General features: G+C 38.9%; 1 protein-coding gene across 3 annotated transcripts in view; it reads right to left on the bottom strand.

Moving 5' to 3' along the window:
• kitb (KIT proto-oncogene, receptor tyrosine kinase b) overlaps positions 1-12,244 on the bottom strand; it is an 83,004-nt gene that overhangs the window by 25,373 nt on the left and 45,387 nt on the right. For all 3 annotated transcript variants that reach the window (XM_061905608.1, XM_061905614.1, XM_061905622.1), the window contains exons 11-14: positions 5,825-5,951; positions 5,641-5,745; positions 5,466-5,576; positions 5,119-5,257 (exon numbers count right to left, since the gene is read on the bottom strand). In XM_061905608.1, the coding sequence (XP_061761592.1) occupies positions 5,119-5,257; positions 5,466-5,576; positions 5,641-5,745; positions 5,825-5,951 (482 nt within the window). The remainder of the gene's footprint in view (positions 1-5,118; positions 5,258-5,465; positions 5,577-5,640; positions 5,746-5,824; positions 5,952-12,244) is intronic.

Genomic DNA, 12,244 nt, shown 5'->3' with positions numbered 1-12,244 from the left:
CTTTAACCTTAGTCCTAACATAAATAATAAATATAAATCGTTTGAGGTGCTTATTATGAGGTCTGTCACACCGCTGCCTCTACACCTGGCTGTTATCTACCTGTTCGGACTTTATCAATGAATTCTCAGAGTTCGTTGCTGATCTAGTGACACACGCCGATAATATAATCATAATGGGGGACTTTAATATCCACATGAATACCCCATCGGACCCACCGTGCGTAGCGCTCCAGAGTATAATTGATAGCTGTGGTCTCACACAAATAATAAATGAACCCACGCATCGCAACGGTAATACGATAGACCTAGTGCTTGTCAGGGGTATCACCGCTTCCAAAGTTACGATACTCCCGTATACTAAAGTATTGTCCGATCATTACCTTATAAAATTCGAGGTTCAGACGCATGTTCGTCAAACTAATAATAATAATAACTGCTATAGCAGCCGCAACATTAATACGGCCACAACGACAACTCTTGCTGACCTACTGCCCTCGGTAATGGCACCATTCCCAAAGTATGTGGGCTCTATTGATAACCTCACTAACAACTTTAACGACGCCCTGCGCGAAACCATTGATAACATAGCACCGCTAAAGTTAAAAAAGGCTCCAAAAAAGCGCACCCCGTGGTTTACAGAAGAAACTAGAGCTCAGAAATTATTATGCAGAAAGCTGGAACGCAAATGGCGCACGACTAAACTTGAGGTGCACCATCAAGCATTTAGTGATGGTTTAATAACTTATAAACGCATGCTTACCTTAGCTAAAGCTAATTATTACTCAAATCTCATCCACCGTAATAAAAACGATCCTAAATTTTTGTTTAGTACGGTAGCATCGCTAACCCAACAAGGGACTCCTTCCAGTAGCTCCACCCACTCAGCTGATGACTTTATGCAATTCTTTAGTAAGAAAATTGAAGTCATTAGAAAGGAGATTAAAGACAATGCGTCCCAGCTACAACGGGGTTCTATTAACACTGACACGATTGTATATACGGCGGATACTGCCCTCCAAAATAGTTTCTCTCGTTTTGAGGAAATAACATTAGAGGAATTGTTACAACGTGTAAATGGAATAAAACAAACAACATGTTTACTTGACCCTCTTCCTGGGAAACTGATCAAGGAGCTCTTTGTATTATTAGGTCCATCAGTGCTAAATATTATAAACTTATCACTTTCCTCGGGCACTGTTCCCCTAGCATTCAAAAAAGCGGTTATTCATCCTCTTCTTAAAAGACCTAACCTCGATCCTGACCTCATGGTAAACTACCGACCGGTGTCTCACCTTCCCTTTATTTCAAAAATCCTCGAAAAAATTGTTGCGGAGCAGTTAAATGAACACTTAGCGTCTAACAATCTATGTGAAACCTTTCAATCCGGTTTCAGGGCAAATCACTCGACGGAGACAGCCCTCGCAAAAATGACTAATGATCTATTGCTAACGATGGATTCTGATGCGTCATCTATGTTGCTGCTCCTCGATCTTAGCGCTGCTTTCGATACCGTCGATCATAATATTTTATTAGAACGTATCAAAACACGAATCGGTATGTCAGACTTAGCCCTGTCTTGGTTTAACTCTTATCTTACTGATAGGATGCAGTGTGTCTCCCATAACAATGTGACCTCGGACTACGTTAAGGTAACGTGTGGAGTTCCCCAGGGTTCGGTCCTTGGCCCTGCACTCTTCAGCATCTACATGCTGCCGCTAGGTGACATCATACGCAAATACGGTGTTAGCTTTCACTGTTATGCTGATGACACCCAACTCTACATGCCCCTAAAGCTGACCAACACGCCGGATTGTAGTCAACTGGAGGCGTGTCTTAATGAAATTAAACAATGGATGTCCGCTAACTTTTTGCAACTCAACGCCAAAAAAACGGAAATGCTGATTATCGGTCCTGCTAGACACCGAACTCTATTTAATAATACAACTCTAACATTTGACAACCAAACAATTAAACAAGGCGACACGGTAAAGAATCTGGGTATTATCTTCGACCCAACTCTCTCCTTTGAGGCACACATTAAAAGCGTTACTAAAACGGCCTTCTTTCATCTCCGTAATATCGCTAAAATTCGCTCCATTCTGTCCACTAAAGACGCTGAGATCATTATCCATGCGTTTGTTACGTCTCGCCTCGACTACTGTAACGTATTATTTTCGGGTCTCCCCATGTCTAGCATTAAAAGATTACAGTTGGTACAAAATGCGGCTGCTAGACTTTTGACAAGAACAAGAAAGTTTGATCACATTACGCCTGTACTGGCTCACCTGCACTGGCTTCCTGTGCACTTAAGGTGTGACTTTAAGGTTTTACTACTTACGTATAAAATACTACACGGTCTAGCTCCATCCTATCTTGCCGATTGTATTGTACCATATGTCCCGGCAAGAAATCTGCGTTCAAAGGACTCCGGCTTGTTAGTGATTCCCAAAGCCCAAAAAAAGTCTGCGGGCTATAGAGCGTTTTCCGTTCGGGCTCCAGTACTCTGGAATGCCCTCCCGGTAACAGTTCGAGATACCACCTCAGTAGAAGCATTTAAGTCTCACCTTAAAACTCATTTGTATACTGTAGCCTTTAAATAGACTCCCTTTTTAGACCAGTTGATCTGCTGTTTCTTTTCTTTTTCTTCTATGTCCCACTCTCCCCTGTGGAGGGGGTCCGGTCCGATCCGGTGGCCATGTACTGCTTGCCTGTGTATCGGCTGGGGACATCTCTGCGCTGCTGATCCGCCTCCGCTTGGGACGGTTTCCTGGTGGCTCCGCTGTGAACGGGACTCTCTCTGCTGAGTTGGACCCGCTTTGGACTGGACTCTTGCGACTGTGTTGGATCCATTGTGGATTGAACTTTCACAGTATCATGTTAGACCCGCTCGACATCCATGCTTTCCTCCTCTCTAAGGTTCTCATAGTCATTATTGTCACCGACGTCCCACTAGGTCATTATTGTCACCGATGTCCCACTGGGTGTGAGTTTTCCTTGCCCTTATGTGGGCCTACCGAGGATGTCGTGGTGGTTTGTGCAGCCCTTTGAGACACTAGTGATTTAGGGCTATATAAGTAAACATTGATTGATTGATTGATTGATTGTATACCGCATGTTTTTTTCTTGTAAAATGAGAATCATTTGATCACCAGACTGCGATTGTGTTAAAACGATCGCGTTAGGATCTTACGGCAATTCCTCTATAAAACAAAATAATGAATACACATAATATTAAATAATTCGAAGGTTTAAACACACCTCGATAATCATCTTCCAACTTTGTAAGATCGATCAAACAAAGTTCTTCGTCGTCATCGGCTGGTAAAAAAAAAAAGTATTACAACGTCGTACACGTGCAATGCTTTTAACGTTTAAATGCTTAAATGGAGTTAAACCATTGTCTAATAACGTAGTAAAGCAGAGGTAATGGTGTGTGTGTGTGTGTGTGTGTGTGTGTGTGTGTGTGTGTGTGTGTGTGTGTGTGTGTGTGTGTGTGTGTGTGTGTGTGTGTGCGTGTGTGTGTGCGTGTGAGCGCGCGTGTGTGCTTTTTCAATGGGTATATTCATAGTCATCAATGTTCGTATCTCTTTCTTTTAGCCGAAATAAGCAGGGGCGTCCATTTCGTATCTGAATACAAATCCAAAAGATCCGTCCATCCCGTACGCTTCCAAGTCCCATTTCTCACGCAAAGACTCGGTCGGCGGCATCTGCATACGATTTAGAAACACTCGACTTTTCCGCGGAGCGTCAAAGTAAGTTTTATTATTTTTATAAATCGAAACAGGCGTTTCACTAATCATGGCCGAATTGAACAAAGTCTTTACGCTAACGTATAAAGCTCCAAATAACGACTGAGCCTTACACCACCCTTTTCTATCCCCCCTCTGCGTGTGTGTGTGTGTGTGTGTGTGTGTGTGTGTGTGTGTGTGTGTGTGTGTGTGTGTGTGTGTGTGTGTGTGTGCGCGTGTGGGCGTGCGTGTGTGTGTGTGTGTGTGTGTGTGTGTGCGTGTGTGTGCGTGTCCACATCTTCCCACGTAACATTCCCATCCATCAATACATCGAAGCAGGGTCAAATAAATGGTTAACCTTAACCTAATTAGTTCCTCCCAACCGTTTACATATGTTTTCGTGAAGTCTGGATGTTTCAAACGATCGTAAACATTTAAACTGTCCACATTTGACCACACATAACTCTCCCAACCGACAATACAACATTCCTTAAAACTGAACTCAACCTGAACCCTCCTTTGTTTCCTCTTAACCAATCCCTCTTCAGGTCTTAAAACCACCCTCTTCCTGGTTAAATTACTCCCTCTTCAGGTCTTAAAACCAGCCTCTTCCTGGTTAAAACTCCACCCTCTTCCTGGTTTAACCACTCTCTCTCAAAGTCTTAACTCCACCCTCCTCCTGGTTAAAACTCAACCCTCTTCCTGGTTAAAACTCCACCCTCTTCATGGTTAAACCACTCCCTCTTCCTGGTTAAAACTCCACTCTCTTCCTGGTTAAACCACTCCCACTTCAGGTCTTAACTCCACCCTCTTCCGGGGTAAGCCACACCCCCTTGACTTTGACCTTGACCTTTGACTTTGATCTTGACCTTTGACCCCCCATAAATCATTGACCTTTGACCCCATAAATCCTTTTTGACTAAAGGTGTCCCCTTAATATCTCTTATATATAGTTTATATGTATATTGTGATGTACACATGTATAAATATACATAATAGTTTCTATGAATGTTGTGATGTACACACACATATATATACATGCATATATTATATACATACATATATTTATATATACATATATATACATACATACTAACATACATACATATATATGTATATATATATATACACATACATACATATATATGTATATATATATATATTTAACAGTTTATATGTATGTTGTGTTTTAAACATGTATATATATACATATATGCATACATAAATACATGCATACATACTTACATATATATATATGTGCATATATGTATATATATATATATATATATATATATATATATATATATATATATATATATATATATATATATACATATATATATTTAATTATTTATATGTATGTTGTGATATACATCTGATTGCACCTCACCTTGATGGCTTAGTTTGCTCGGAGACGTTGCGGTAGTAGCCGTCCCCAGTTTGGGAATTCAGAAAGGTCTCTCTTTTCCTGCGCAGGAAGTTGAGGAGGTCGCCATAGCAACAGTATTCGGTGATAACTAAAATGGGACCTGGAGGAGAGCAACATGTAACAAACACAAAGCGTCGATACGAGGATGTCATCAGTCCACCCCGTGACAAGAGAGCAATATTCCACGCCAATAACGATGTCGCTAATGAGGATTGTTCATGCCAACAACTCTGTGTCCATAATATTGATTCATTGCATCGTCAATATTTGAAATATATTGGCAAACCGCGCTTTTGGGCGCCGCTCACCTCCAACCGTGCAGGCTCCCAGCAGGTTGACGATGTTGACGTGGTTGCCGAGGTAACCGAGCACCTTCAGCTCCGACATCAACGCCTCCTTCTCGGTGGCGTGGGCGTTGGCTGCGGCGGCATGGTCGCATTACAATCACAGCGGATTACGGCGAGCCGGGGAGGCGGAGCTTACGTTTGAGCATCTTGACAGCGACCGTGGTGAGGGCGTCGCCCGAGCACAGGCCGTACGCCGTGGCCCTCACCACCTTCCCGAAGGCGCCGGCGCCGAGGGTCTTCCCTGCGCGGTGACGCACACACCAATGAGGAAGAGAGCCACACAAGTGACGACAAATGGCGAAGCGGGAAAAATGGCGTACCGAAGCGTAGCTTCTGCCGAGAAAACTCCCATTTGGAGTCGTATGGCAGCTGGGTGGGGTCAAAGTAGATGTAGTTGTTGCCATGGATACCTTCGATCACCTTCCACTGGATCTGGAATTTGGGTTTCTGTTGGAAGGCAGAGAGTTGAATACAAGGCTGACTTGTGAAGGCGCTCACACACTTGCTCTGTCAAATAGCAACTAATACATACAACAACAACAACAACAACAATAGAGCAATATCAGCAAATATGATTTGTACAAATATGATGGCAAAAGTGATAGCAAAGAAGCAGTTAGCGAAATAAATAATAATACAGAAATGACAATGTACATTATTACACTACAAATGGATCAATACAAATATCAATATAAATATCACTATTGATAATGAACAATACCTCTATTATCAACAATACATTTGTTCAAATGCAACAATACATATATGTAATGATAACTAGTGCTACAAAAGAAAGCAGAAAAATGAAGGGGAAGAAAGAAAAGCCAGCTATTTTATCCTTGTAGATTGTTGTAATAACAATAGGTTAAATAGGAACTAATACAAAACCTGTTTCCATATGAGTTGGGAAATTGTGTTAGATGTAAATATAAACTGAATACAATGATTTGCAAATCATTTTCAACCCATATTCAGTTGAATATGCTACAAAGACAACAGATGTGATGTTCAAACTAATAAACTTTTTTTTTTCTGCAAATAATCATTAACTTTAGAATTTGATGCCAGCAACACGTGACAAAGAAGTTGGGAAAGGTGGCAATAAATACTGATAAAGTTGAGGAATGCTCATCAAACACTTATTTGGAACATCCCACAGGTGTGCAAGCTAATTGGGAACAGGTGGGTGTCATGATTGGGCATAAAAGGGGCTTCCATTAAATGCTAAGTAATTCACAAACAAGGATGGGGCGAGGCACACCAATTTGTAAGCAAATTGTCGAACAGTTTTAGAACAACATTTCTGAACGAGCTATTGCAAAGAATTTAGAGATTTTACCATCTACGGTCCGTAAAATCATCAAAAGGTTCAGAGAATCTGGAGAAATCACTGCACGTAAGCGATGATATTACGGACCTTTGATCCCCCAGGATGTACTGCATCAACAGCCGACATCAGTGTGTAAAGGATATCACCACATGGGCTCAGGAACACTTCATAAAACCACTGTCAGTAACTACAGTTGGTTGCTACATCTGTAAGTGCAAGTTAAAACTCTACTATGCAAAGTGAAAGCCATTTATCAACAACACCAAGGAACGCTGCCGGCTTCGCTGGCCCCGAGCTCATCTAAGATGGACTGATGCAAAGTGGAAAAGTGTTCTGTGGTCTGACGAGTCCACATTTCAAATTATATTTGGAAACTGTGGACGTGGTGTCCTCCCGAACAAAGAGGAAAATAACCCTCCGGATTGTTCTAGGCGCAAAATTCAAAAGCCAGCATCTGTGATGGTATGGGGTGTATTAGTGCCCAAGGCATGGGTAACTTACACATCTGTGAAGGCACCATAAATGCTGAATGGTCCATACAGGTTTTGGAGCAACATATGTTGTCATCCAAGCAACTAACCCTGCTTATTTCAGCAAAACAATGCCAAGCCACGTGTTACAACAGCGTGGCTTCGTAGTAAAAGAGTGCGGGTACTTTCCAGACATGTCTCCCATCGAAAATGTGTGGCACATTATGAAGCATAAAATACGACAACAAGACCCCGGACTGTTGAACAACTTAAGCTGTACATCAAGCAAGAATGGTAAAGAATTCCACTTTCAAAGTTTCAACAAATAGTTTCCTCAGTTCCCAAACGTTTATTGAGTGTTGTTAAAAGAAAATGTGATGTAACACAGTGGTGAACATGCCCTTTCCCAACTACTTTTACGTGTGTTGCAGCCATGAAATTCTAAGTTAATTATTATTTGCAAAAAAAAATAAAGTTTTTGAGTTCGAACATCAAATATATTGTCTTTGTAGTGCATTTAATTGAATATGGGTTGAAAGGGATTTGCAAATCATTGTATTTCGTTTATATTTACATGTAACACAATTTCCCAACTCATATGGAAACGGCGTTTGTACTTCTGACAACAAAATCCTTTTTAACATGTTTTTCCCCACAAATTAAAACCTTGTTTAAGGGAACTTCTTATGCAAAAAAAAAACAACTTTTTGGTTCCTGCTGTCGTGTTTCTGGGTTCTGCAAAGGTTCCAAAAATGTGAACTCAAACTCTGGAGGCATTGCTGAAATATTTATAAAACAATATTGCCTTACTTCATACTTTTTTGTCAGCCATAGTGCTTTTAATTTTTTTTAAATGTACTTTTTAAAAAAATATATTATTCAGATCAAAAAAATAATACACAATAATAATACAATTCCAATTCCAAACCAGCAAGATTCAGAATAACAATCAACAGAGTAACTGAGAGGACACACAAACATGACACAAAACAGTCTAAAAGTAGTCAAACAAAAATGAATAATATCAACAACTGTATGAATATAAATAATAATTCCAACATAGCAGTGATTAAAACTCCCTCAATTAGGCTTGGATTTCCAATTTTCGTTGTGTGGGGCAGACTGGCTCATACGTGCACATGTATACTCCGCTGTTTCCACGTTTAATACAAAGTAGTAGATATCGTCAATTTTGGACAGTAAGCTGCTACTTTTTTCCTACGCTTTGAACCCTGAGGCTTATAAAAACGGTGCGGTCAATTATGTCATGACGAGGGGATCGCAGCTTGAATATGTACAAAATATGTACAAAAAAAAGGCGCACAAGGGAAGGAACAACGTAGCGAAGGATACAAAAACTAACATTTAGACAGAAACTATGGACATGAAACAAAACTCGCTATCTATGGCATGAATAAACAAATACAGAGCATGAATCTATGGCATGAACTGAGCAGCGTGAACTAAGCATGAAAGGAGCAATGTCGCCAGCCAACTAACTGGCAAAAACAGGCTTAAATAAAAGCCTGATTAGAGCAGGTGCGTGATCTGAACACATGAGGCAGGTGAAACTAATGAGTCGTCATGGTAATTAAACAAAGGAGCATAAACAGGAACTAAAAGAGTCTAAAACTAACAGAAAATAACAAACAACATGATCCAGACCACAGATCATGACAAATTCATGGCTTTTTAATGCAAATGGTTTTAGACAAAACAAGCAAAGACACTGAATGAGTGTGATGTTGTTTGTGCAACTTGCGCCATCTTTTGAACGAGTTCGCTCAATGCACATGCTCACTGTATTGCCTTTCTAATTGTACTGAGCCTTCAACCGGAAGTAAGAGTCTTGTTTCATCTTCTAATCTTCTGTAGCGTTTCTGCACGTATGGATTCTTTATTCATCACTCCAAGCAGCGTTTGTTAGTTTTACAATCTAACTAAAACCATTCTTACTTACTAAAGCGTCCCAGGCCCTGCGATGAGGTAGCGACTTGTCCAGGGTGTACACCGCCTTCCGCCCGATTGTAGCTGATAACTCCAAGCAGAATTTGTAAGTTTTACAATATAACTAAAACAATTCCTACTTACTAAAGTGTCCCAAGTGTGTAGGATTGTTACATGCATATTTGTAAGTGCTATTGTAATGTTATCAAACTGGCGTCGTTAGCATGAGCTAATAGGCTAACAGGTTAACGAGTTTTTGTGTATGTATTATTAACTTACAATGGCATTCTTTTTGTTTCAGTTTCACTTTCACAAATTCCTCAGTAAATTCACCAAACGGTCACTGTGGAGTTATTGAGTTTGTTGGCTGTTGTTAGCTGATTGGAGAGCTAGCTTGCGCAACTAGTGGATCCATGATCATGACTGACGTTTTGTTTGATAAGCCGTTTTACTGCCGTGTTACAGACACCGTTTGGAAACAATTAAGGTATGTAAATAAACATTTCTGTCTCATTAACTCATTTCACAACAAGTATATAACTGCATTTAGATTTTTTTTTTTCTTCTAAAATTTAGTAGGAGGGCCGCCCAAAATCCACCACTTTAAGATCAAACAGAAGAAGCCTGGAGCTAAAGTCATAGAGAAGTTTCTTAAGTGCAAAAAATATGATTAGAGTGGTGAAACTGTATATTCATTTACACTTAAATCATTCATCCATCCATTTCTACCGCTTATTCCCTTTTGGGGTCGCGGGGGCCGCTGGTGCCTATCTCAGCTACAATCGGGCAGAAGGCGGGGTGCACCCTGGACAAGTCGCCACCTCATCGCAGTACTCTTTAATCAGTTTATTAAAAAAAAACATATATTATTCACAATTAATTTAGTAAGAATTTAATAATTTAAGTAATTGTAATTGTATGTACATTTATTTTTCATCAGTTTTTACGAACCCCTTCTTTAGTTATCATATTGGTGATCAGCCTGGCCTAAGCCTTGATAGTAATCTTTGGGAATAAAACATTCTTTGATATCATTTGACAAGGTTGATCTTCTTAAACTGTAACTACTGAATAAGATCGCGACCTTGGGGAAGATCCGAATGTCATGAAGCTGATAGCATTTAGGGGGGTAACAGTCGATATTTATTAGATTTTATTTTTTTCTTATATAATAAAAGTGAGCATTTGTTAAACCAAATATTGTTTTTTTTTCCATGTACAACAACCTATCTGGACTCGATAAGAGAATCGATAAGGAATCGGTTCTATTAGAGGATTCGATAATAGGCTCGAACTCGATAATTTCTTATCAAACATCATCCCTACTAGTATAGTACCGTGATACTAATGAATCATATTCGGTACTATACCGTTTCTAAAATGTCCCCTTTTTTAACGGGCATGACGGTGCGTTTTACGAGCAGAGGAGCATGTTGGGCAGCGCGCACACACACACAGAGTACTTACAAGCAGACACAGAGTATAGACCAGGGGTCACCAACCGTTTTGAAACCAAGAGCTACTTCTTGGATACTGATTAATGCGAAGGGCTACCAGTTTGATACACACTTAAATAAATTGCCAGAAATAGCCAATTGTCTCAATCTACCTTTAGCTCTGTTATTATTAATAATAATTGATATTTATCTTTGTGGAAACACTGATCATCTTAATGATTTCTCACAATAAATATATATAGAAACAGATAAATATTCCCCCCAAAAAATAGGTATTTCTGTCTGTCATTCCGTCGTACATTTTTTTTCCTTCTACGGAAGGTTTTTTGTAGAGAATAAATGATGAAAAAAACACTTAATTGAACGGTTTAAAAGAGGAGAAAACATGAAAAAAATTCAAATTCAATTTTGAAACATAGTTTATCTTTAATTTCGACTCTTTAAAATTCAAAATTCAACCGAAAAAAGAAGAGAAAAACTAGCTAATTCGAATCTTTTTGAAAAAAATAAAAAAAGAATTTATGGAACATCATTAGTAACTTTTCCTGATTAAGATTAATTTTAGAATTTTGATGGCATAATTTGAATAGGTTAAAATCCAATCTGCACTTTGTTAGAATATATAACACATTTTTAACAAAGACAAATCATTATTTCTTCTAGATTTTCCAGAATTAAAAAAAAAAAAAGAAATTCAAAAGACTTTGAAATAAGATTTAAATTTGATTCTACAGATTTTCGAGATTTGCCAGAATATTTTTTTGAATTTTAATCATAATAAGTTTGAAGAAATATTTCACAAATATTCTTCGTCGAAAAAACAGAAACTAAAATGAAGAATTAAATTAAAATGTATTTATTATTCTTTACAATAAAAAAAAAAAATTACTTGAACATTTATTTAAATTTTCAGGAAAGAAGAGGAAGGAATTTAAAGGTAAAAAGGTATATGTGTTTAAAAATCCTAAAATTAATTTTAAGGTTTTATTTTTTCTCTAAAATTGTCTTTCTGAAAGTTTTAAGAAGCAAAGTAAAAAAAATAGATACATTTATTCAAACAAGTGAAGACCAAGTCTTGAAAATATTTTCTTGGATTTTCAAATTCTATTTGAGTTTTGTCCCTCTTAGAATTTAAAATGTCGAGTACAGCAAGATCAGCTTGCCAGTAAATAAATAAAATTGAAAAAATAGAGGCCGCTCACTGGTAAGTGCTGCAATTTGAGCTATTTTTAGAACAGGCCAGCGGGTGACTCATCTGGTCCTTACGGGCGACCTGGTACCCGCGGGACTGGGTTGGTGACCCCTGGCATAGACAGAAAAGGGGGAGAATGGACGCATTTTGGTGTAAAATGTCAAGATAAAAGTGAAGTTATAGCACTGAAACACCCTCAGGAAGCTAGCTACTTCTAAATCACTAGTCCTTGTCTCCATAGCGACAAATAAAGTAAGTTTCTTACAAGTATTATTATCACTGGAAGACGAGGAATAGCTAAACATGCTTTACTACACACCATAGGAGGATACAATAGCTCACCG

The sequence above is a fragment of the Nerophis ophidion genome, linkage group LG01, assembly GCF_033978795.1.
Source record: "Nerophis ophidion isolate RoL-2023_Sa linkage group LG01, RoL_Noph_v1.0, whole genome shotgun sequence".
NCBI classification, from domain to species: Eukaryota; Metazoa; Chordata; class Actinopteri; order Syngnathiformes; family Syngnathidae; genus Nerophis; species Nerophis ophidion.
Note: the sequence above shows the minus strand (reverse complement) of the source record. Positions and strands in the feature narration are given on the sequence as shown.